Source organism: Hippocampus comes, unplaced genomic scaffold, assembly GCF_001891065.2.
Source record: "Hippocampus comes isolate QL1 unplaced genomic scaffold, H_comes_QL1_v1.1 scaffold96, whole genome shotgun sequence".
In the NCBI taxonomy this organism is placed as follows: Eukaryota; Metazoa; Chordata; class Actinopteri; order Syngnathiformes; family Syngnathidae; genus Hippocampus; species Hippocampus comes.
The window spans coordinates 1,057,067-1,082,937 of record NW_017806074.1 but is presented as its reverse complement, the minus strand read 5'-3'; the positions used below and the strand labels follow the sequence as shown (position 1 = coordinate 1,082,937).

At 43.4% G+C, this 25,871-nt stretch overlaps 1 protein-coding gene across 4 annotated transcripts in view; it reads left to right on the top strand.

Annotated features, from left to right (window-relative positions):
- Window positions 1–25,871, top strand: part of il1rapl1a (interleukin 1 receptor accessory protein-like 1a) — a 196,375-nt gene that overhangs the window by 71,791 nt on the left and 98,713 nt on the right. For all 4 annotated transcript variants that reach the window (XM_019894532.1, XM_019894530.1, XM_019894531.1 and 1 more), the window contains exons 3-5: window positions 9,400–9,685; window positions 15,871–16,057; window positions 18,648–18,801. In XM_019894532.1, coding sequence (XP_019750091.1) covers window positions 9,400–9,685; window positions 15,871–16,057; window positions 18,648–18,801 — 627 coding nt within the window. The remainder of the gene's footprint in view (window positions 1–9,399; window positions 9,686–15,870; window positions 16,058–18,647; window positions 18,802–25,871) is intronic.

The following is a 25,871-nucleotide window of genomic DNA, read 5'->3' as shown; positions in this document are numbered from 1 at the left end:
CAAAATGAGGTTTTTAGGTTACATCTTGTTGCGATACGAATGGCCGAAAGGTGTGGTTTGCGGTATGAAAGATCGGCGAGTCACTTCACAGCCCGATCTGTAAAAATCGACCCTACGGTAGCCGCCACCGACGCCCGTTGCTCATTTCCCAACTTTCACCCTGACGAGATAAAGACGCCTTTATCCCCCCCCAAACCCGGCATTGGCGAGATACTATTGAGAGTCCAGAGCGCATCAATTTGGGCCTCAAATGACTTTCACCAGCTGCCCAAATCCTGACAAGCTTTATGTTCTCCTTAAAAAGAGGCCTTTTATGGGCAGAAAGAAAGGCAGCAAGAATGAGAAATGGGAATAGAGAGGGAGGTAAGTCAAAAAGCTCATGTCTCGCTGACACCCTTTTCGCGCACAACAGGGGAAATTGTTCTGTTCTATAACGGGTGCTGGTTAATTTGAAGTCAATTGGAGAGTTATTAAAAGGATCTGAGTGAGCTGGGATGAACTTGGTCAAGGGCAATAAAATTCACGCTCCAGGCCAACGTCACCTTCAGGCGCAAAGGTCTTTTAAATGACCCCGTGCGCGTTTTAATGTTGCCCGTTGAGTCAATCCAACAGACGCAAGTATTGTTTTATTTTGTTGTTTTTTTTAGCTTTTTTTTTTTTTTTTTTTTACCCAAGCCCTTCAAGTTATAGTCTTGCCACTATGTATGCAAATAGGAGAACTTATATTAGCTTCATTTCCCTGTTGTTGTCTATATCCGTCTTTGTGGTTCTCAGGTGGCGAGCTTTGTGCTCCAGTGCAACGGCGGCGTGCGTTACGGCGCAATTTACAGCGCACTCTCTACAAATATGATCTGGGTGGGTGGGGGAGGAAAAAAAAAAAAATAGATGCAATGCACACTGCACCAGACTTGGAGGCTGTGGTTCAATTTGTTTGCAGTGACGAGCGGATGTCAGCAGATCAGCATGCAATCATACAGTGGCACACACAAGTTCATCCAGGGTCTGTTTACCGAGCTGATGTTTCAAGGTAATAATCGTGTGTCTCTCCGTCATTAGCGATTCGTGGTATGTGATTGCCTTCATTTGGGATGCATCATTGCGTTTCAGCCAAGTTAGCCTAACGAGAAAGGTAGCAAACGACTTTTTGGAGTCGTTTTCTATCAACGTCTCGTCTGCCGCAAGTACCGCGTTTGGCCAATGGCTTCTTTTAAATTGCACATTTCCGCATTGGCAAAACAAGTTACTGTGAGGTTCTACTTCTAATTCAGTCATAAACATCTGCTGCCCGCTAATTGGTCAAGCAGTTTCTGGGTTGTTGTATGCAGACTAGCGATGACAAAAATAATAAATGCCAATATTGGTCAATTTAGTTTGGTGGTTGCAGTTTTCTCCCAAAGTGGAAAACCAATGTTCACTGGCCTCATTTGAAATCCACGTTCACATTCATTTTTTTTTTTTTTTTTTTTTAAATACCCATTACTTGTGTTCATCGTACAGCAGCATTTTCAAAACAGATGATTCACTGCCTCTTCTGCTTGCGGGCAGGAAAATGTGGCACAACCGACTACATATTTGAATCGACCCAATGAGGTAAAAAGGTAGATTATTGTATTCTTCATTGAATAATTAGCAGCAAGCGGCCAAATGCCAGGATGTCACCAAAGGCTGCCCCGCAGCAGTCTGGCATTGGTTTTGCTCAGCTGGTGTCGGTGGGTAGCTGCATGGCAGAAGGCCTGCAAGACACGCCGCTTGTGTTATTTGCATATGCGGCCGTCACATCACATTTCATCAAAGGTTGTCTCCTTCTCCCGGCTTGAGTCTGTTTACCCTCCCGATCTTCGAATTGTACACCGGCTTTTCTTCTGCACAATTAAGCTGCAACTCAAGTGGCAGTGCCACTTGTTTTGTCTAAAAAAAAAAAAAAAAAAAAAAAAAAAAAAACTTGCACAAAAGGCCAGCTACTTTATCATACAGCCCCATAACGGACTTATTAACCAAAAGGGTAATACGGATAAACATGGTTAGTCATTTAAAGGGCAAGGATCCATTAGTGGCACCTTAAATAAAAATGGAGAGGCAATAAAACCATGTCATTTCTTCCAGCCAATTGTTGAAGATGAGACTAACCTTGGTGATCCAGGACAAGTAAATGTACTCAGAAACTGCATGTTTTAGTATTTGGTTTATGTCTTATTTAAAATTTGATGGGTGGGATGTAAAAATCTCCTCCAATTCTGGAATGACCCATCATTTAATATAATCATCATAAGTTTTTGGTAGATGGGGTGTCACTTTTACAGCACTTTTCTACCTTTGTTTCCTAATGTATCGACTGATGATGCAGCATCAGGAGCAATTGGTTGGTTTAGTAACTCGCTCAAGGACACTTTGACAAGGTCGCAATTGCCTCCAGTTTAACTTTTAACAATAGTTTAACAATCTTCACATGCAAAAAATGGCCAGCAGGGGATGGCACTGCCTCACTTGCCTATTCAGAGTTTTTTTTCTTGACTCTGTCACCTATTACTTTCCACATGGGGTTCAGTTTGTCTTTTCATCAGTGAAGAGTGTGCTCTTTGACCTGCCAAATGTGAAAAGTGCCCTGAGAGAACTTCTGTTGGGATTTGGATCTCTAATATATAAATATAATTGGATTGAATTGAACTGCAGAGAAATGTGAGTGACCGTTAAACAATACTGGCCGGTCAAAACTGCTGCATGCAGACTGATCAATAACTGTATGGTCAGTAATTGTGAAGATTGCGGCGCTCACGAGGCAGCGAGGGCGCTACAATATGGTAAAGAGTTGAATATTAGTTACGTTTCGGTGCCACTGTGTCAGTCATTCAGCTTGGAATTTGAAGGACGATTTAATAGTCACACTAATCTCCATAAAGTGACTGTGTGTGCAATCCTGCAGAAAGAAAAAAAAATCATACAGCTAACATTGGTTTGGCAGGTTTTATTTTTTATTTTTTGTCATCTGATGTAATCTTTACAAAGCGAATTGGCTTATTCTAATCACTGAATAGGACGGGAAAATTAGAAAGTGAGTGACGGAAAAGTGACGAGAAGGGAAATCTTTCCCACGTCTAAAAATTATCGGTGTTTGGTCCACATTTGCATTTAAATGAGCAGTGGTGAGCCATCAGTGCTCGGAGACGGAGAAATTTGGAGCGGCGCAACACAGACGGGAGAGATTAAAAGGACATAAACTTCTCTAGTGTTATTGCAAAGACAATGAGGAAGAACGTGGGGGGATAATGCACACAAATTACAATAAATACAGCGCAAACTACAAGGTCAGACACGGCCCTTTTCCGAATGCGTTTCGACCTTGGATTCATTTTTTATTTTTTTAATACGTAATAAATATTGTCAATCTCAATAATTCCGCAGTCAAAACGCCATACAAGTCTCATCGTGGATATTAAAACTATTGTGTGTTATGTGTGCCGCTTGCCTAGTCGTAAGGAGCGCCATTTCCTGTTCTATGGTTATTGTCATGTTAGCTCTGTGCCATCACTGCTACCCTGATGTGGGAGGGAGGGCATCATGGTTGTCCTCAAACAGCTAAAAAAAACCCGAAAAACACGCTGACGTGAATGTTTTTGTGGCTTTTGGTGCATAATTTGCCTGAAAATGTCGGTTGGGATTTTACCGCATTGTAAAAGGTGGAATGTCAGGTTTTTAGTGGATGTGGTGCATAAACGTGACCGATCCTATCTAATAACATAAGTGTGATCGTAACTTTTAGACAGTCCATGCCAGTTCCTATCAAATCTAATCAAACGGACCGGCAACAGAACATCAGCAGGATGCGGTCATGTGACTCCCAGACAGCAGAGCTGAATGAAGCAAGGCCTTATCGGTCTAATGTGTTCTTACATGATTATCGCGGTCAAACTTGAATCCTGCTTCAAATTTCATTTTAAAAGAGACCCGAGGCTCCAACTCGACTTTCTTTCTTGACTCATCTCTCGGAGTTGACTCAATCGCCATGGCGATGATCATGGGAAATATTTACATGAATTGATCTGAGATGGCGCTGCCATTTATGAGCTTTATGGATGACAATAAGGATTTTATTGTCGTGAGCAATATAAGCAGGCTTTGAAACGGCAAAGCGGGGCGGGTATAATCGAGCTTAGCGTTCGCTTGGGCAGAGCGTGGAATCGTTTGGCATCAGTCAACTTGGACTCATTACATTTCACAAGATCTCAAAAGAAAGTTAGTAGGCGACGCTGCTAAATGTTGAGCACTGTTTTACATTAGGACTGAAAAAACTAAAAATAAGAAATAAATAATTGAATACATTAAATAGATAACAATAATAATTTCTTTAACAGCAAACATCATAATTATGCTACTGGATGATTTATTAATTTTCTCACGACATCAATCACAACCGCTGTCCATTTTGAACGGAGCTTCACTGCTTCCTATTTGCTCCTGTGGCTCCAAAAAGAAATAACCTGCTTTTAGCTAATTGGATCATAGATGTCCAGTCATTATTTTCTGTTTAATCAGCTTACGCCTTGGCGGAGGTGCTCTTGTTTTGATTATAACTTTAGAATCATTTGAAAATGATATATTTGATACACTCCCTGTCCAGCATATCCGTGAGCCAAATTGCTTTGTAAAACACAACCCAGGCCGGCCCATTACCGAAATGCATTACTGCCTTATGTCATGTTTATTTGGATTTTTATTTGGGTTTATTTGGATGTGAGGGCGGAGAACCCGATAGAGCCGTATTTTAAGACCAGCTGTGAGCACAAACAGTGCTTACAGCTGTCCGCTGTTGATTGGATAGCATGCTTCAAACGGGGCTGATTTGCTGCATGATTGCTGCATGATTGCGGTTTATGTTTTTCCGTTCGCCTCTGACTTTTATTTGTACAGGCCCCGTTATCGCAAGGCTTCGCTCGTAGCCGCTGTGGAAACTCCCGTTGTCAAGCCGGCATGTTAGATGGGTTGGCCTAAGCCCTGGGCCAACGGCTCCCTCAAACAAATACCGGCCCCGCCTTAGCTGCGTGGAGATGGACGGATGCGCGTGTGGAAATAATCTGAGGAGAAGAGAAAGCCAATGTGACAGATCGTTATTAAGAGTTCTTATCAGTATAGATCATTGACTCTCGTTGCGACCTGCTCCAACCCCTCCGCCTGACGAAAATCTGATAATTACACTTCATTAGAGGAGCAGGTAGTGATGAGGCTTAGAGTGAGAGAAGCAATTTAGGATGATACAGGGCTTTGTTTGAAAAGATGGTTGGATTTTAATTATGGAGGAACTGATGAGTTGGCTACGGTGACCATATCTTTGTATGGCCTCCAGCAAGTTATCAAGAACAGTGTGAGAGATGTCAGCCAATGACGATGATACCATTTTTACATTCGGAGATCAGGCAAGAAGGTTGGACCGAAAGAGAAACACAAAGTTACTCGGATACAGAAGCAACCAGTCATTGGTGCTCCCTGTGACAATGAACCCTTTCATGCACCCTGTAACCAACATGATAACCTGTCCACTGTAGTAACCGCTTTCCCTGAAATGGTTAAAGGGACAGTGTGTGGAATTTTTTGTTGATTTTTCAATGTTCTATCACATCAACATTTTTTTAATGTCATTTTATGTCTCGTAATCACCAATAATATTATATGGGTCGTGCCTCACCTTACAGGAGTCTGACATGTTTCACCGCCATCTTTCTGCTACCTATACCCGAAGGAGACAAATTTAGCGAGCGGGCTTATCTGGATCAGCGACTACATGTGTAATAAATGCAATGTACTTACTTTGTCACTTGAGGGAACACGAGAAGTCGTTTGTGATGACATTTTGCTTGCACCTCTAAGAGGAAACTGTGGTCGGCTTGCGAAGTGTGGTCTCTCTGTGGCACCATAATGCACGAGCTTCACAATGCATGCGCTTCGGATTTAGGTTGTTGCATTCGATTAGTCCAGCACGACGTCACAAGTGCATTTTATACACTGGAACTTTATCATGAGTGATGATAGAAAATAAGGCTTCAAATTTGCTTCATGAACCATTTGTATTTTTTGACTCTCCTGGATGGCACGGTTGGTTTACATAAAGCGGTTGAAGAAATGGCAAGTCATTGCGCTTTCAGCCCAGTGTTGAACAGAGAGTGCCATCTAGAGGAGTAAAAAAAAAAAATACAACTGTTTCAGGAAGCAAATTTGAAGCTTCATTTTCCCTAGTTACTATGTGCAGCAGCCAATTACTCCTTAAACAATAAGATTCGATTCTATTTTAGAAGGCGAAAACAAAAGACCAGAGCTAGGTACCAGGTGACGAGCAATAACGACAAAGATGGGTTACTAGGTGACAAACTGACAAATTCTGTGATTTATTCTACATGTTGACCGACCCATGAACCGTTTGGTTTTAAAATCCCAGACAGAGCGTTTTTCAAGTCCCACAAAGAAAGCAACACGCAAACTCTGTCATCGTGTGTTCATGCATGGATGTGGGTACATTTATTCAAGCTGCTGGCTCCGTTTTTATTGCCTTGGTGTTGTGTCACATTTGTGTCAAAAACTCAATGTAATAATGCTCCGAGGTGCGCACAAATTCTAGTTGTTTGACAAGCCCACCGCCCACACCTATGGCCCCTACGAATGTTCAGTAGCGTTGATGGTGCATGAAAAAAAAAAAGTCATAAAAAAAAGAATGCTGCAGTCCCGGATGTTGCAGTATAATTCACAAGCGAAGCCATTCTGTAAACACGTGCGTATAAAAGCCTGCCTCGAAGTTGCAGCTTGTTTAGGGGTGGCCGAGCACAATCGTTCGAAAAGGTGTGATGTCCCAGAGGTGTCGGCAGAATCCCGCGCGTTGGTTTGTGTGTGCTTGCACGAGAGGGGGAGAGAGAGAGATGGTGACTGCGGTGTGCCTCCAGTGGGGAGGCATTGATTTGGAGCCCAGCATGGGGATGGGGGAAATGTCAGCCTCTAATTGAGTTGATAAAACCATTCATATCAAAATATCTACAGTACACACGACACAAACACACGCACAAAAGGGTTCCACTTCGACAAACCCCAGTGGGAGGTCTCTGGAGGTCTGTGTGTGTGTGTATGTGTGTACAATGCCTAAACTTACCCAATTTGAAGTTTGACCAGTCCCACACACTGAATGTTTATGAGGTTTGTCTGCATACATCATTTATAAGCAGTCAAGAGTGCAAAGGCGGTAGTCTCACCAAGCGGCAAAATTGTTTAGGGGAGGCCTCACTTGCCAACGTGAGTTTCATACGCAGTGTTCCATATTATTGGGGTCCTTTTTCTTTTTTCACAAATTATATTTAAAAACTGTTTAATCATGTCAGGAATGTCAGATTGACTTACAATATGATTTTAGCGAGATATTTCGGGAATAATATTGCACTATCGTATTTTGGTGCTTTGGTTTATTTTACAGCCAATCAGTGTTGCCGTCATGGCCAACTTTCCATTGATTTTTTTTTTTTGTTTATTTTTGGTACCTTTTTAGAAACTAAATCAACAGCAATTTTTTGAATAGCCGCAGATTAAAATCTGCTGTTTATCCTGCTCTCAACTGTGTTAATAACAGTTTGGATTGAACACACGTGCTCCTGCTTGTAAGCACACTGGATGGGTCCTGCTCTCATTATTAGCAGCGATAATTAGCCCACGTTTCACACATTGTGCCACAATGATGCGTTCTGTTCCGATCACATTCTCACGTAACCACTTTTTTTTTTTTTTTTTTTTTTTTTGTGGCCAAGCCCACTGGTAATTAGCAGCCGTAATTAGGCAGACAACTATTCATATAGGGAATGCATGCATGTGTGACTTCCCCGCTAATTAAGAGTATTAATTACAATCGTAGCTGTTCCTTTGAGACAGCGCATCGCTCCCAGTTGGCGTTCTTATGGCTTTATCTCAGCCCACCATCACCACCACCAACAACAACTCACTCTCTTACACCTTCATGTACTCCAAATATGCCGTACACCTGCGGCACTTGACATGCCGGTACAAGACTGATAGTGGCCCATAAGGAAGCTTGACTGTTGGGAGGGATTTGCATAGCAATGTGCTTCCCATTTCTTAATGCAACTGGTAATATCCAGTCAGTTCGACCATACAATGTGCGAGTGAAGCCAAAGCTAATTTCTATCCGAATGGGTATTTGAATACATTTTCATGATTGACTAATTGGTCAGTTTCCCCATTTGAGGGGGCGGGGGGGGATGCTTCTATATAAGGTATTTTAATGTCAACCATGTTCAGCAACTTTCGGTTCCGGTTAAGACGAACTAGAGTCATAAATAATTGTATCCGGGGGTCGTGTAAAAAATAGAGGTGTGTACCCAGAGGAGCTTCAGCACAAATATCTCTTCATAGGAAAGTTAAGGAATGTTGCGTTTTTTTCTTTATAAGTGTATTCCTGGTTAAATATCTTGCCTTGCACTTTTTTTTTTTTTGGGTGTGCCGTTGTGCATCCTCAGCACATAGAAGAGTCTGACATCATTTATGGAGCGTTTTACAGGCCGCTCCCAGATGCAACGCGAGAAAAGACGAGTTGAGAACACCCGTCGCGCCCAGGCGACATTTGTCGTCCGCGAAGTCTGCAACATGTTGATACAGTGTGGACCAGGCAGAAAGGCGCCAATGTACTGGTGGTTCAAAGCTTAAACTCAGGTAACCAATCACTACCGAGGGGCCGGACCGGGGGTGCGGTATGCAAATGTCGGGGGCAGTGTTTTCCTTGTATGTTACAATAAAAGTCGGAATTGGCGGGAAGGGAGCTCGAGAGTGTGATCATCGGAGCAACTACCGTCGTTCGCTCTCAGAGATCCCCCTCCCGCCGATATTGAAGACAATTTTCCTGTGTGCCGAGTCATTTCTTTAACTTTGTCCGAGAAAATCTCTGACAATATTGCAGGAGGTTTTGCCTGCTGAGGCCAACATGGCACACATGCTCAGAATACACAACAAAAGCACGGGAGGGAGAGTGTTTCCCACAAAATGCAAATTAGACTCGGTTGGCGAGAATGGAACATACTCACGCTGTTGACACTACAACACCCATAATGCACTGCGCTAGATCCTTAATTAGCTCTCCGGGCCTTGAATCTTGATTGGTGCATTCCGAAGCTTGGTTGTAGTGTAGGCTATACTCAACTGCGGTTTCACCTGTTGAAAAGTGTCCAATGAATTTGCAGAATGTTCATTTTTAGTGGGTGGTACAACAATACAGTAGTTCATTGGACTATCATCGGAAGGCTGAAAAGTGAAAAATAGGTCAGACAGGATGTTGCGTCCGTAGAAGGGAATTCCCTCGTCCTGTCGCGTCGAAAGCAAATGTCAGCAAGTACTGATGAAGGTTTCTCTCTGGTTTGTTTACAGTGGACGGCTGCACAGACTGGTCAGTGGACTACCTGAAGTACCAGGTGCTGCAGGGCGAGCCGGTGCGGCTAAAGTGCGCCCTGTTTTATGGCTACATCCGTGCCAACTACACCCAGGCTCAGAGCGTCGGCCTCAGCCTCATGTGGTACCGCAGCTCGGGCCTGGGCCACAGCGACTTCGAGGAGCCCATCTCCTTCGACGGCGTGCGCATGAGCAAGGAGGAGGACGCCATCTGGTTCAGACCCGCCGACCTTCAGGACGTCGGACTCTACTCCTGCGTCTTACGGTAAGATGGCGGAAATATGTGGATAATGGTTTTTGAACGAGGACAGAAGCTTAAGCAGGCACTGTCAGCTGGGATAGGCTCCATTTCCCCTGTAACTCTAATGAGGATACGTGGAATAGAAAATGGAAGGATGGATGGAGTGAAAGCATCTAAATTAATGAAGTTTGCATGTTCTCCGCGGGCCTGCGCGGGTTTTCTCCGGGTATTCCGGTTTCCTCCCACATTCCAAAAACACGCATGGCAGGCTGATTGAACACTCTAAATTGTCCCTAGGTGTGAGTCTGAGCATGGATGGTTGTTCGTCTCTGTGTGTGCCCTGCGATTGTCTGTCAACCGGTTCAGGGTGTCCCCCACCTACTGCCCGATGACGGCTGGGATAGGCTCCAGCACCCCCCGCGACCCTTGCGCGGATAAAGCGGATCGGAAAATGAATGAATGAATATTCCAGACTCTGAATCATGTCAACGATCGATGTGGCAGATTAAAAAGAACAAAGCGGCCTATGTGTGGCCCACGGGCCATATTTTGCTCACCACTGCCATAACTTCGGGTTCTTGCTCCGCCAAGAAGAAAAAGTCATGACAGGTTTCGAATCACACCCGGTTAACTTCAAAAAACCCTTCACACGATGTACCTAATGGTGTGGCAGTTTAATGTACAAAGCAGGCGCTCACGTTATCGGTAGTTTCTGTTGCCACGGAGGTGCGTAATAAAATTAAGACGCACATTGGTGTCACGGTAACTTATTAACCTTTCTGCCAGATAACATCCTTCAATAATTGGCTCATTGCAGCTCTTCATTTCGCAGAGTTTTTAATAAATTGGGTTAAAGGCCTCTCAAGGAGCCAGAGAGGCTTGAAGTGCGCTAAGTGTGCTTGTATGACAGTGAATATGTGATTGAAGCCCCCGCAGTTTTTGGCAACAAATTGGTGTTTTTTGTCTTTTTTTTTTAAACATCTGACTGCAGAATGTTGTTTTTAAAAGTTAGAATTCCGAGCACATGGTAAGTCTGGTGTAAGAAAGCGCCCGGGGGTTACTTAATGTGCTTTGGAGCCGCTGGGATTTTTTTTTTGGTCTTCTCGGATGGCACAATGTGAGAGATTTTCCTCTGAGCTGAAATCGATCGTCTTTTTTGTCGGAGTGTAAGCCTTTGAGTCACACTTGTGACCTGAGCATCTCCACTCGAATGCTCCTGTCTATTGCGTACCTCCATGCAGCCTTTTATCAACCGCAAAACCGAGGTGGGTGGACTTCGCGTGTCAGGAGCGATATCGTGTAAAACTTAATCAACAAATTATCTACTTGCCCGGAGCTCTTTTATGCAAACACATTTTTCAGAAATAGGCTAATAAAAGATGTATTTGGTTGTTTAAGTGTGGCCCGGTGGTCCAGTGGTTAGAGTGTTGATCTCACAGTGCAGAGGTTGTGGGTTCGATCCCGGCTCCGGCCTTCCTGCGTGGGTTTTCTCCGGGTACTCCGGGTTTCCTCCCACATTCCAAAAATATGCATGGCAGGCTGTTTGAACATTCAAAATTGTCCCTCGGTGTGAGTGTGAGCTCGGATGGTTGTTCATCTCTGTGTGCCCTGCGATTGGCTGGCAACCGGTTCAGGGTGTCCCCCGCCTACTGCCCGAAGATAGGATAAAGCAGATCGAAAAATGGATGGAATAGAAGTTCCAGATATTCCATCATTTGTAGACACAGTTGAAAAGTCAATTGCAATAGATGTCCCCTGCACTGTTGACACAAGGTGTGAGGTGGCTCGTGTATGTACCCCAAGGACGTAATGCCTTTGTCTTTTGGCTTTAGTTTTGATGCTCACTGAACCAAGGTCTCAGTGCAATTTACTGACATTGCCTTTTTCCTCATTTTCTGGGGGCACATTTTTCATGAGGACTTTGTCAAACTCCCCAATTATACCAATTTCATCGTGTTCCACTCTGGATGCTCCGCTGTGTACTGTTTTGTCCCACAGCTGCAACGTATTTTGATACCTGCGTGACCGTTATGAATGGTTAAAGGGGGGCAAATTGTGGAAATGAGTCTCCGGAGTGGCTGCCCGCCCATCAACTGTGAAATTACACAACCAAGTACATTTTTATGAGCCGAAAATGTGTCTGGGAGCAAAAGTCTTTCCTCCAGCATTTCCTTTCCACTCATGAATCGGCTGCTACTTGAGCGTGCAACCGCTCTTTTCGTACGTAGCCGCTATCATGCCGCCGCCAACGGCAAAGAAGAGCTGCCGTGTTGTTGGACGCGCAGATTGGTGTTGTCAGCGTTAGCTTCAGATAAGCGGCACCCAAGTACTCTATATCACATTCAAAGCTAGCAATTACAAGCATAGCCGCCACAAATGTCATATATGTGCCAAAACTCGAGAAGAAGCACATAGTGATATGATAAATAAGTATTTACGAAACTCCTCTTGTATCTGTGACTCGCCTACTAGCAGAAGTCTCCTCTTGCTCTGTGTTCGACTCCAGGTGAAACATATCGGGGTTTTTTTTTTTTTGGTTTTTTTGTTTGTTTGTTTTTTTTGCTGCACAAATGTCTTTTTTTTTTTTTTTTTTTTTTTTGTTTTTTTTTTTTAATTGGCTGACAACCAGTTTAGGGAGTACCCCGCCTACCGCCCGAAGAAAGTTGGGACAGGCTCGGTTGATGGATAGTTAGAACATGATGTAATTTGTTGAGGTACATGTTAAATATCACGATAATATTGATATTCAACATGCATAGCGTAAATTATGTTTGACTTAGTCTGACCTCTTGGGCAGCATTACAACGTATTCTTACGCCGCAGCGGAAACGAGTTGATTGCGCGCCATTCGTAATGTCAAAGCACCGTATGGTGGGACCGCTGTCAGCCGAGGAACCCCGTGAAATGATTTTAAAGTTCAAACAAATTACAGATTAGAAATTGAGCAAATTGTTGACCAGCTGTAAAGGCAACTGATTCTCTTTGTTTCTTCGGCACTTCCCTCCCCCCTTCCCTCACCTCTCCGATGAGATGCAACACTGATTAGGATCAGACAATCAGTCAACCTCACACACACACACACACACACACACACACACACACAAACAACAACACTCCCACGTATTTTTTCATAATAATCCCAGTATTGAATCTGTCAAGAGAAGTGGTGTAATCCATGTGTCTCTGCCATCGCGCATGTGATAATTAACGTGTGGAGAATCACATCACACCTTATTCAACTCCTGCAGATGTATCAAGTGGGACATTGACAACACGTTCACCAGTAAATTGACCTCTGGCTGTCCATCAATGCGGCGACCTTGCACACGCACCCTTCCGCAATGACACTTTGTGTGTGTGTGTGTGTGTGTGTGTGTGTGTGTGTGTGTGTGCGCGTGCGTGCGTGCGTGCGTGCGTGCGTGCGTGCGGATGTTTACAATATACATCCGTCTGCTCCCAGTGGGCCTCAATGGCTCAGCTGTGTTATTTCTGCTCATATTTGCTTTGCTTAACCAGGCAGGCGATTGCCTACATATGCAAATATATGTTAACAATGCATGATTTTAAATATCCTTCAAGTGGACAGGACTGGCCTGAAGTGTTCCCTCATTCTACTCAAGCTACCTGAAAGGCCATTGCTCATCGCCTCTTTTTGCTTCCGGCAGCATTTTCCATTTGCACCTTTTGTCGTCCGCTTTGTGATGTAGAGCAGGACTTTGGACTTAACTGGTCAACGGCAATTCTTTCAGACAAATTCTGGAAAATTGTAAGGATACATGCGTGCATGTGTGTTTTATAGCTTCATGGTGTGGGGGGCAAACGTGTTTAAATGAAAGAGGTGACTCCCTTATTGCTTCCATAACCTGAGTAGATCATATATATTACCGTATTTTTTGGATTATACGTCGCTCCGGATTATAAATCGCACCAGCCAGAAAATGCCACCAAAAACAGACATGTCATCTTGAAAGGCAATTTAAAATAAAAATAAAATAGAGAACAACAGTCTGAATAAGTGTACGGTATACTAACATTACATGACTGACATGCCTGGTAATGTCAGTTACGATTTAACATATTAAGAGTTATTCAGATAACGAGCATAAAAAACATGCTAACAAGTTTACCAAACTATCAGTTTCACTCCAAATCGCTAAATCCAATGAAATCTTCATCCTCTGTGTCACTTTTAAACAACTCCCCCAACTCGGGAGGTAGACGATGCGTCGCTTCCTCTTCTACGTCGCTTACGTCAGACTCATCGTCGATTTATCAGCACAGGCCGTGAGCGCCCCCTTGTGCTTCAATGTGAAAATAACATGTGAAATGACATAATCATGTGTTAATAATTTCACACATACTGTAAGTCACTCCAGAGTATAAGTCGCACCCCCGGCCAAACTATGAAAAAAACGGTGACTTATAGTCCGGAAAATACGGTACTTGCTTGCTGTCAAGTTGAGGTGGTGAATTCCTCTTTGGCTCAGATTACTTGCCAAATGTAAGAACTGAATCTCTAGTTAGATATAAACTGGAGGTGACAAAACCAAATCTAATGAAGGGCTGGCATTGTGGGAAAAAAAAGTTTTTGGTTTTATACCCGTGCTGACATTTTAGACTCACACAAGGCGAGGTGTGTTTGTGCTTCCTCGACCGGCGAATTTTTGCGACGCGGCGCAATAAGCATTGCGCGCCGCCACATTACTGCTTGACCTTATTAATGCTTTGGCGAATGAATGGCAGCAAATCCCTGCAGCCAGGTTGTTATGGCAACCGTTGGTGACCTTGTGCTTTGTTTGCGTGTCGATATATTTTGGGGGCCGAGTGTCGTTGATGTAGCGGACACAGGTTGTTTTGTAATGGCTCAGATAATGACGATGATCATTATGAATGCGGTATTAAAATAGTGTGGAGTGAGAGACGGCGGGCGAGGTTGAGGGGGACCTCCTCCAGCTCAAATTCATCACAGCATAAGTGTGTTGATGGTTGCTAGGAAACGAGGAAGCGGGGGCAGGGTCGACTCGTCCACTCCTGTCCTTCCTGGTGGGAGGCCCGAGGGTTTGTCTGTTTGCTTTTTAGCATTGCCAGGCTCCGGCTGACAACCCCCCCCCCCCACACCCCCCACTCCTCCATAAATCCTATATTGGTCGTAGGTATGAATTCTTGACTCATTAAAGATGCTGGAATACGTAGTTACTGCGAAACCCACAAATGTGGTGAAACAGTGGGGAGTGGCCAAGGAGAGGATGAAAATTACTGGAAGAACATTACAGGAGAGAGCGCTCAGGAGAGCACTGACCCCCGTTAAGGCGGTCCTCAAGTGTACCTGCGCGGTGATGTAACCAGAATTTGGATATGAATCATAGAATGCAGTAAATATTTGTGAGAAAAAAAAAATCAACCAAAAACATACCAGAGCATGATAACCACTGAAGGAGAAATAGAACCTATTAAAACATGGGAAAAGTCATTATAAGCTGACATAAAATGCTAATTCGAATAGAATTGTGCCCAAAGCCCAATGACCAATTATTCACATGAAATGAACAGAAAAAACTTTTTTTTTTTTAACCTACGTGGTAATGTTTTCCTGTACAGTTAAGTAAAAGTTTCATGATGGCAACGGGTTCAGCTTGGAAAGAATTTAATAAATCCAGGCAATTTCCAACGGGAAAATGGGTTTTGAAATTATAATAACTTGGAAGTCGAGCATCATCCGGCAGTAGATATTTGGTTCCACGGTAACAATATTGAACATGGCCTCAGAGTCAATTTCATTGCCCCACAGCAGTGAAATGTGCTTTGAAGTGTAGGATGACAGTAAGAACAATAATGCATGACTGTACACGACTGATCTATGATTCAAGATGACACTTGAGTAAAGAGATTTGCATCTCAGATTCTTTTGATATGAGGAGTTGGATCGTCGTCCTATTCCGGGCTTCTTCTCTCAATGGACTCGTCTTTCGTGATGACTGTCAATTGTGCATCGTGTCGATTTGAGTGATTAGTTTGGTCGGTCCTGTGATTGGCAGGTGATCTGTTCAGGGCTTGCCACCACTTTCTGTCTTCATTCAGCTGGGAAGCACTCAGTCATAATCTTGAACCTCGAAGAGTACAATGTGTTCCGAAAATCAAGATGTACTAAAGCAAGATATACTTCAGAACGCTCGATGTGTAACCGAGGGTCTTTATTTGTCCCTCCGCAGGAATTCTACTTATTGCATGAAGGTTTCCATGTCGTTAATCGTCGCAGAGAACGACACCAACAAGTGCTACAACTCCAACATGCGACGGATGGAGAAGGCTGAGCTCAGCAAGAGCAAAGACATTGTGTGCCCTGACATTGACGACTACATTGAGTCCGGCAAAGAACCGGACATTACCTGGTACAAGGTAAGCTCGGCTAACATTTGAAAGGCCATAGAATGGCAACTTTACTTTTTAATGGCTTGTTTACAAATAGTCTCTGAAGTGCCTGCCCACATACCAAGTGTGGAATCAACCAGCCTTGCAAATCTTTTGTAATCTGCCTATTTTTAATGACGTGGTGGGTAACGGGGGAGCTAATTGACATAATAAGCACCCCCCACGCTGGGTTTGTCCAACCATGACAGGATCAGATCAACCCACATTCCCTACGGGTGCAATGCCATACTATCACGTCAAACATACAGGGTAAGCAGAGCTGCAATGGGTTTAGTTGGATGCACAGATTAGCATTAGCTAACCTGATTGGCTTTTGATAAGCAGTACACACTAAATACACACAAAGAGCAGTAGTGGTAGGGCCATATTTATGGATTGACACAATGCAGTGTATGACTGCACACTCTGTGCTATGCTCTCTCGAGTACAATCCACCGAAGCCCAAGGCGTACGGTTCACCCAGGTCATCATTATATAACAACAACCATATTTGTTTATTGGCTCGGCAATATAAGGGCTGCTACATACAGTCGCTTGCTTGCCTGAGACAGAGACGGTCCCTAAAAACAGGCTACATTGAGTGAATCAAGAAATATCGGGTGCATAATGTCCTATAATAACTGATCCTTTGTGTATTTCGGGCGAAGAAAGTACGTCAAAGACGTTATTACCACGCTCGGGACCTTTTCGAAGTTGTTAAAAATATGCATAAAATATCTCACCTAAGGCCAATCCAGCAGTGCGGTGCGAGAAACATGGAAAAGGATTCGGTTTATACTCTTGAGAAACATTTCGAAAAGATTAATTGGTTTGTTTTCATCAAATTTGTCTCTGATAATGTTATTCAAATTGACTTTCCAGATCAGTTAAGCAGATTATGACTGGATGCAAATCACTGCGATGTATCATGTACTGTGTCACGGTGCGTTTCGAAGGGAGTAAGAGATGGAAAGAACACAAAGGCGGGGGAAATGATGCCATGTTATCCACTGCCCTGTGGAACAAATGGGCGTCCCTACAAGGAAGTGCCAGCTTGCTCCTTTCCCGGGTTCTCGCCTCTCCCTGGTTTGGCAATGCTTGCGGACAGCGCAGAGCACCCTCGGTGAAGGGTTCAGGCCAGACTAATCACAGGCAGATCAGCAGTAGATTAGGTGGACAGCCACAACCTCTAGGTTTTTCCAGAATTCAATTACCTTCCAGGTAATGACAGTGAGCGCTGGAAACTGGAGTTATTTGGACCACTGCGGGGCCACCGTGATTGAATTCGAAGAATGCCGGGAGCAACGGAGAAATGGAATCCACAGAGCCATCGTTGTCCTGGCATGAGTGCCTAAGATCTTGTCTCTGTCCCACGTAAATGTCGACACATGCACAGACAAAGCACACAAAAAGCATTCGTGGTCCTTTGCCACTCGCATTGCTCTTAAAGGATAGTTAAGCCTTTATTAACATTTGAGTTTTGTTTTGTTTTTTTCTGTCCCCATCCATCCATCTCCATTTACTAACCCACGTATCCTCATACAGATCGCGGACATGCTGGAGCCTATCCCAGCTATCTTCGGGCAGTAGGCGGGGGGGAACACCCTGAACTGGTTTCCAGCCAATCAGAGCCTATTCCCCATGAGTTATGCAATCCCCATGAATTATGTTCAATGAAATTTCAGGAGGAACCTAGAATGCGCTAGAACTGTTACAGTTGAACTTATTTTGCCATAAACATTTAAATGCACATCTCCAATTGCGGGCCAGTGGTCGACTGGTTAGCGCCTCACAGTGCAAAGGTGCAGGGTTCGATTCCGGCCTTCCTGTGTGGGGTTTGCATATTCTCCCCGTGCCTGTGTGGGTTTTCTGCGGGTACTACGGTTTCCTCCTACATTCTAAAAACACACGTGGCAGGTTAATGGAACACTCGAAATTGTCCCTAAGCGTTAGTCTGGATGGTTGTTCGTCTACGTGTGCCACGCGATTGGCTAGCAACCAGTTGAGGATGTCCCCTTCCTACTGCCCGAAGACAGCGGATAGGCTCCAGCACGCCCGTGACGCTCATGAGGATAAGCGGATTAGAAAATGGATGGATCTCCAATTGTTCAATATTTCTGTATATTTTGCACAACTTCCTCAAAATGAGCTGACCGGCACAATCCACAACAGGTGTTCCATCCATGAAGGGAATTTCATTCAGTAGCAGCTGTTTTCAGACCCTTTTTTTTTCTTAACCCTAAAAGACATCTAAATATGTCTCAGGAAGTGAATGATTGTGAGTTGATAATCATGTTGTTAATGTTTCGACCAAGCTGACTGGATCAAGAATATCTCACCGTTGCAATGCTTCAAACAGATTCTTAGAGTTAAGTGGCCACTTGTCTCAGAGTGCCACTGGGTGTCATCAGCAGTTTATACCAGAAATACAGAGAAAGGAGAAGCGTCACAGAAAGCCGTATGAGTAGTCACCCTAAAAAATGTTCAGGGATTAAACACCGCTTGTGAATTTTGTCTCCACCGTGTGATGTCCTTAGCTGAAGCCCTCAGTGGAACCAGATTATGCTGTAATTCGCAGGAATGTCATCCGAAGCAGTGGCGTGCCAGCATCATCCAGAAGAAAGACATTCTGTCTTTCCAGGAGGTGAAGGAAGACGACATTGGAAATTACACCTGCGAGGTCCAGTTTGCCGGCTTTATGGTCAGGAGGACGACAGAACTCGCCGTGACCGGTAAGAGATGCCCGGAGTTACGAAAAGGCGCGTCTGGAGTCGGAGGCTTGGGGAAGTGTGGCTAATGTTGGATGAATCAGCGTCAGTCGTTTGCGCTGGAGGTGTATTTGAGGCAATGAATTGATGGCAAACACACAACATGCACACCGCTGAGCACTGCTGCAATATCCCGCTGCTGCGCTAATTGCTTCGGGAGGCTGGGGCCCGGCCCGCTACCACGTTTCTGCTTCCTTTTCCACCTCAGCGCTTTCCAGTCAGTCTATTGGCAGTCAAATACTGTACTTAAGGTACTAGGTTAAACACACACACTCAAGCACGCGCATGAGGAGAGCTCCAAGAGCAAAGGCCAAGTTGAGGGGATTCATTGTGCCCTCGATCTGCTATAGTGCCGTCGGTCTCTTTCCTCTGGTCTAAATTTCATATCCTTGATTGTCACCTTCGCATTGGAGTTCATGCAACACTATTTGTTCATTTGTGGGATTATTTTTAATGCATGTGGCCTTTTTAATGTGCCAGAAAAAAAAAACACATTTTTTTTCTAAATAATGGAATACTATAATAAAATAAGACTCCAGTGAAACTCCTCTACAACGAAACCCACATGGGCGAAAATACCCCCTAGTGTAAAAAAAAATGTTCATGCATGAAAGCCATTCCCACATTTCTGCTCCCCCTACAATGAAAAGTCCCCCTGTTCCGTGATACGAAGTATTTTTCTCTGCTCTTGCCTTGCAATGAGGTTCATGACAACGAAAACAAGCCTTTCGCAAAAGTCTAATCCAAATTGATGTCAGTGAAAGTAAATGCTGATCGTAAATTTCGCAATTTCTTTCCCTTTCGCTGGCTATATGAAGTGTCAAATAAGTGTATGCTCATACTTATGCACTATTGGAATAATAATAAAAAGTACACATATACGTTTTTTGTGTGTGTTCGTGTTTACGTCTGAGAGGAAATTTGCTACAGTGAAAAGGTCCCCTGTTGTGAAAATTTTCTTGCTGCAAACATGATTTCGTTGTAGAGGAGTTTCACTGTATTGAGAAAATGTACTGGGGAAAAAAATAGTCTGGTCAATGTAATTATCGGTAAATGAATCAATATCGCATCAGTAAAATAGTTAAGATATCAACAATATCCCTACTCAGAAAAATTTTAAGCTTTTGTAATGCATTCTAAATTTTACAGTTGAACTATCTTCAACCCTCTGTAAACCTTTGAATGCACATACGCCAACTGCTCAGTGTTTCAATACTTTTTGCACAACCGGCTGTCGCGTAACAAGGAGCTGGACTGCAAATTTGCCGTTCACATTTCCACATCATGAGACAGAGGCAACACTTTTGCGATTGATCATCAGTCCGCTTCCATCGTGAGGCTTCAAACGGGATGTTCTCAGAGGGGAGTGAGCCGAGAGAGTCATCAACGTGTTGCTACAGATCGGCTGGCAGAGTTTTTCTTTTTTTTTTAAACCCTTTCAGGGGCAGCGGTTACTACAGTGGACAGTTTATCATGTTATCAAGTTACACGAGAGGGTTAATCCCCCGCGTACTTCAAGGATAAAGAATCCAGCGTTCACGTCACCAAGCCAACTCTTTGTTGCTTGTCTGTGTAATGAACATGCTTGTTTCCCCGAGGGCCTTGAGTGAGCCTGACGTCCGCGTTCGTTCATCACTGATGGCTATCATAAAATCTTTATTCAGCTATAAATATACTCCATCATTCAATTTAATGATACTGTACAAGACCCTCGAAGGAGGTCAGAGAAAAGATGAAGCCGTTTTCTTTTCATTCAAGACGCCGGTCTATTGGAGAAAATCATGCAAAAGTTCAACCCCATATTTCACTACATAAGAATATTAGGCCCTGCTCCATTGGAAACATGCATCTATGTTCCCCTGGTCTCTTTTATTCTATTAAAAGCAACAAATTATCCAGAACCCAACCATTGAATTCAACCGCCCGTTGTTTTTAATATCCTATCCCCTCGTTTCATGCATCACGCCTCTGTGGCCGTATGCACACCTAGAAGCGCACGAGATAAGTAATAAGTCATCAAATTAGGGGAGGTAATTACATGTGACACCCTTGTGCTTGAATGCAGCACCAGGTTGATGTGGGGATCCCATTATTGCTTCTTTTCTCGCAGCACAAGGAATAATTACCACTGAAGTATGCATCCCTGACAAAACCAACTCAGTGACTCACTCTGAGTTATTAATTATTCAGCATGTTGAAAACCATTGTTTGCATGGGGTCTTTTTTTTTTCCTTTCTCACGAAAATACTATTGTTTTTTCGACAATAGAATGGAACATCGAGGGTCAATCCCGCTGCAGTGGGATTTTCGGACTTTCCGCCCCCACCACAAAGGAAAAAAATGGAAATACTGAAAAAATAATCTGTTACGTGGTCAAACAGCATAAATGCTACACTGAATGTTCTTTTTGCGGGAGAGGGGGAAAAAAAATTCCAAAATGTGGAGTCAAACAGTTGTTGGACAGAAATGAAGACATAAAAACAATAAAAGTAATAATTTTTAACATCACTAATCAATAACCAACTCCTAAATATAAAGAGAAATCAACCACTGTAAAACAAATTAAACTGTCACAATTAACTCACTCATCTGAATCAATTTAAGAATGACAAAGGCGTATTAGGAAGATAACAATTCAAATGTCTAACTTTTAACGTCCTTTTGTTGAGGCTTATGGGTCCTCTCCACTTCACCCCCCCCCCAAAAAAAAGCCAAAGAAAAATGAAACAAGAGTGATTTTATATGCCTATGCTCTCTAAACTAAGAGCTTGTGAGCTAAATTGACATCTCATGTGACGTCACTCATGAGAGCGTTTCTAACTCTGGAAATTGTTTGGCCTCTTTTTCACAACTTGAACTTTAGAAGCGTCCCGCACATCCTAAACACACGGACGTCTTTCGACCAATTACTGCACATCCCACCAAAAATCACTTCGAATATCAATCAATTCTGCATATTTCATCCTACACTCTTAATAACCAACCTCGCCCAAACAATAAAGTCCAAATAACGTCAGAGGAGTTAGGGCTACTCTTTCCGATATCCCGACAGGATGAAGCAGCTTGTTAAGTTTAAGTGATCTTAAATAGAGAGTCAGGGACGCTTGTCTTTGCCTTAACCCCCTGCCTCAGTGTGACGACGATGCGTAACGGCCCCAACATTAGAAGCGGTAGCGCAGCCATCATCTGAGCCCAGGTCAGGCTTGTAATCGAGGTTAACTACGGGTAGAGACACAGGCTCATTCAGATCAGGCAGATCCGCGAGACCCTTAATCAAGCGCCCGTGCTCCTCGGGTTAATGGAAATGTAAAAGAAACGGAGTCGCCTTTGACTTGTTTAACGTTGTCTCATTTCACGTCTTCTTATCGCACGTTGCGAACTGTGCTAATGGAGTGCATCGATAATTCTGCGGAACCTATACATCGTAACGCCCTTGTGTAAACTGACCACAACACTCCGGAAAATTGCGCTCACAAGCCACAGGAAGCCACCGATGGGAATGTTAGCCTCTTTTAGTCAGTCAACACCTCAATTCAATGAGTATCTAAAGCGGGGAATGTGTAGAGATTTTCCCCTATGTACAGAAATGTAGGAAACATTCTAAAACCAGGGCGAAAAAATACGTTAAATCCGTAAATGTACTGAGGGAAAAAATGGTACAATTGACATCTCAGATTGGTGTTAACCAGCAAAACAGCAATATTACATTTATTTTTGTTTTATTATTTGTGAAGTAAAAAGTTGTGTGATATTTATTGTATCTATATTGCACTTAATTGAACTTATTGACCTTATCCATATTTGTATTTATATTGCACTTAATTGAACTGTGTTTTCTTTTCTCTTCTTTCTACCCACAATCTTGCTGCTGAAGGCTGTAAATTTCCCCAGTGTGGGACAAATAAAGGATATCTTATCTTATTTATTTTTTTGTTAAATAAAAACAAAAGTGGCCACAAAGGGCCACCGTGCTGGACTTTAAGACACACATGATCTAGATTTGCTCTTCCTCAGGTGTTGGCTATCGGATACCAGTGTAGAAGAAAAATGAGACTTGAAACAACCATAGAATTTGCGAATCCGACTATGCTAGTAAGACTTCAGGTCAGTGAGCATCGAAACCCAAATGTGCACAAAAGTATTTCATAACAAAAAAAAGAAAATTATTTTAATAGATTGATGATCTAATTTGCCCATTTCTTCATGTCAATGTCACTTTGTCTATTGTGTCAAGATTGTTGTTTGTGTCTTTGCCACTTGCCAAAGTTTCTCGATTCTAGTTCAACTTTCAAGCACTTAGCACATTAGCGCAAATTGCTAGCATAGCTGGTTACCGTGATACGGAGAAAACAAACACGATACAAACTCCAAAATGGCGGACTAGCAAATGCTGATCACGTGATGGGAAAAAAAAAAATATATATATATATATATATATATATATATATATCCTGTATACGCAAGCGAATCAACGGTTCGATGGGCTGCGGTTCTTCTTGAGCTCAGTCCTCCGCAGCGTCACCAATACTACAATTCTGCTAACATCTAATTAAAACAAAAAAAAAAAAAAAAAAAACAAAAAAAAAAAAACTACATGCACTCTGCTGATGTATGCGGCTCCCCCCTGCGTTGTGTTGGGCTGAAAATATTATAGAGAGCGAGCGAGGGAAGGATAAAGAGAACTAGTGACTGATAACCCAAAAGTAGAGGAGCGATAGAAAGGCGGGAAAAAAGAGGAAACGTTTGGTGATCCTGTATCTTATCGCTATTCCACGCCAGTGTTTTGCGGCAGAAAGCGTGTGTTCAAGACTATAAACACACTATTATCCTAGTGTTTATCACAGTGCACATTATCGTTTGCCTCCGTCGGACTTACTGTAATGGAGTCGTTTGGTTTGATGGATGCCTCAGGCGCCCCGTTCTATCCGAGCTCCTCGCTCCCTCCTCCACTCCATTCCGCTTTCTCGGCATTCACTCGCCGCACAAACACCTGCGCGCGGCGCGTTCACCGCGGGCTTCGAAAGCGCTGATTGAGGTTACAGCCAATGTAAATGTAGCCGTTTGGCAAAGGCGGATTGGAGCAGCGTGGGGCAAAACGAAATCGGGAGGAGGATCATGCGCGCCTTGCATAGTTAGCGACTGGGAGTAGCGTAATGCATTTGGAATGTATACATATAAATATCATGAGAGGGGAACAGAACGTGCGGTGGCTGCGGGTGTTTGGTTTGTTTGCATTCACGCTGTAAACACTCAACAGCCACAGCGTTACATAGGAACAACCAAATAAAAGTCGATTCTTGACAACAGACCTCGGGCAAAGAAATCAGATGGGCTTGATGTTAAAATACTCGATGTTTGACTTCGAAGCCATTCTTATTTCTAAACAAACTTTCCATTGGAATAAGTTTAGGTCAATTCTATCCAAGTTTTTGGATTGAATTTTTTTGAATTGAAGACAACTTTATTGTCAAATGTGCTGTACGTACGTGTTAACATACAGCACGGATGAAATTTCTTCCCTCTCAACATAAAACAAGTTGAAACTGTTACTACAGTATCATGAAACCTTTTCGGGCACACTGTCCAATTTTTAACATCTTGTGTGATTAAAAAAAAAAAGTAGACCACTTTAAAATCAAGTTAAACTAATTTGAAGACGCATGGCAGCTAACATATATAACAGAGAGAGAGAAAGAGAGTGAGATACATGATGCATAATGTATTCTTTTTTTCTGCTTGTTTCATGTGGCTGAGCTAAATGCTATATGGGTTCGCATGAATGAATAATCATCATAGTAATCATCATAATCATCATCATAATGCATTTAGGTGGCCTTATTATATTGACTTTCCAAACCTTATCCTATGCCTTAATAGTGTCCATTTCTGTATCAGTGGTTCTCATCGCATCATTTCATCTTTGCCATCACTGGTACCTTTCTGTGGTTATATTGCTCACTGAGCTGAAGTTTCATGAGATGAACTGACATTTGAATTTGACGAGGTGCATCTGCGTGTGCCTGCCATGTGCGTTTTGTAAGTATGTGTGTGCGGAGGTGACCCGGGACGTTGCTTCGTTGCTGTGAAAGGCTGCTTTCCGCTATCGGGTCACCTTAGAAAGCGCGATCGCTCCATATGACCTTATAAAACGTTCCAGGCTGTGTGCATGTGCATGAATGACGTTTTGACGGAGGTAGCAGAGGGAAATCGTATATGTGCGAGCAAAGGAAAGAACAACCCACATGGCTGATCCATGGGCCAATGAATGGCTGGCCGGATGGATGGAGAGCAAGTGGCTCGTACTGATATGAGAGCGGCGGGCAAGATAAGACGTGCAGAGTGAGAGAAGCCAGACGGGTTTGCTCTTGAGTGAAATCTTTTCCAACTCTGTCTATATATGACATGTGAACACAAGGTTGAACGTATCCGTGGGCCAAAGGATGATACCATCGCACCTGAGATATTGTAAGTTCCATTAGCCCAGGCAGGAAGTTGATTTTTCCTGACTTTCACACAAAGAGTAAGCCCACATACTGTGTGAGAAAATGAAAATCACACCCGTGCAATTTGTTTGCGGTGTACGTTTGGCCTATCCTTCGAGACTTTCCACTTCAAGCTGAATGTAAGCTACTTGAACGCAGAGCAAAATGTCTTCTGGTTGTGGACAAATGAGAGACAGTTTGCTCGAAAAAGCCACTCGAATTAGGGTGACGGGCAAGCATTCCTCGCTAAAATATCAAATCAACACAAACATCAAATATCACATATTTGGTCCCCCGTTTGACCGTGGTTCACTTTTTGCGCTCACACTCACATCTAGGGACAATTTGAAGTGTTCCATTAACCTGCCATGCACGTTTTTGGGGAATGTGGGAGGAAACCGGAGTACCCAGAGAAAACCCATGCAGGCACGGGGAGAACGCGCAAACTCCGCGCAGGAAGTCCGGAGCCGGAATCGAACCCTGCACCTCTGCACTGTGAGGCCGACGTGCTAACCAGTCGGCCACCGTGCCGCTCACGGTTTTTCCCGTTTG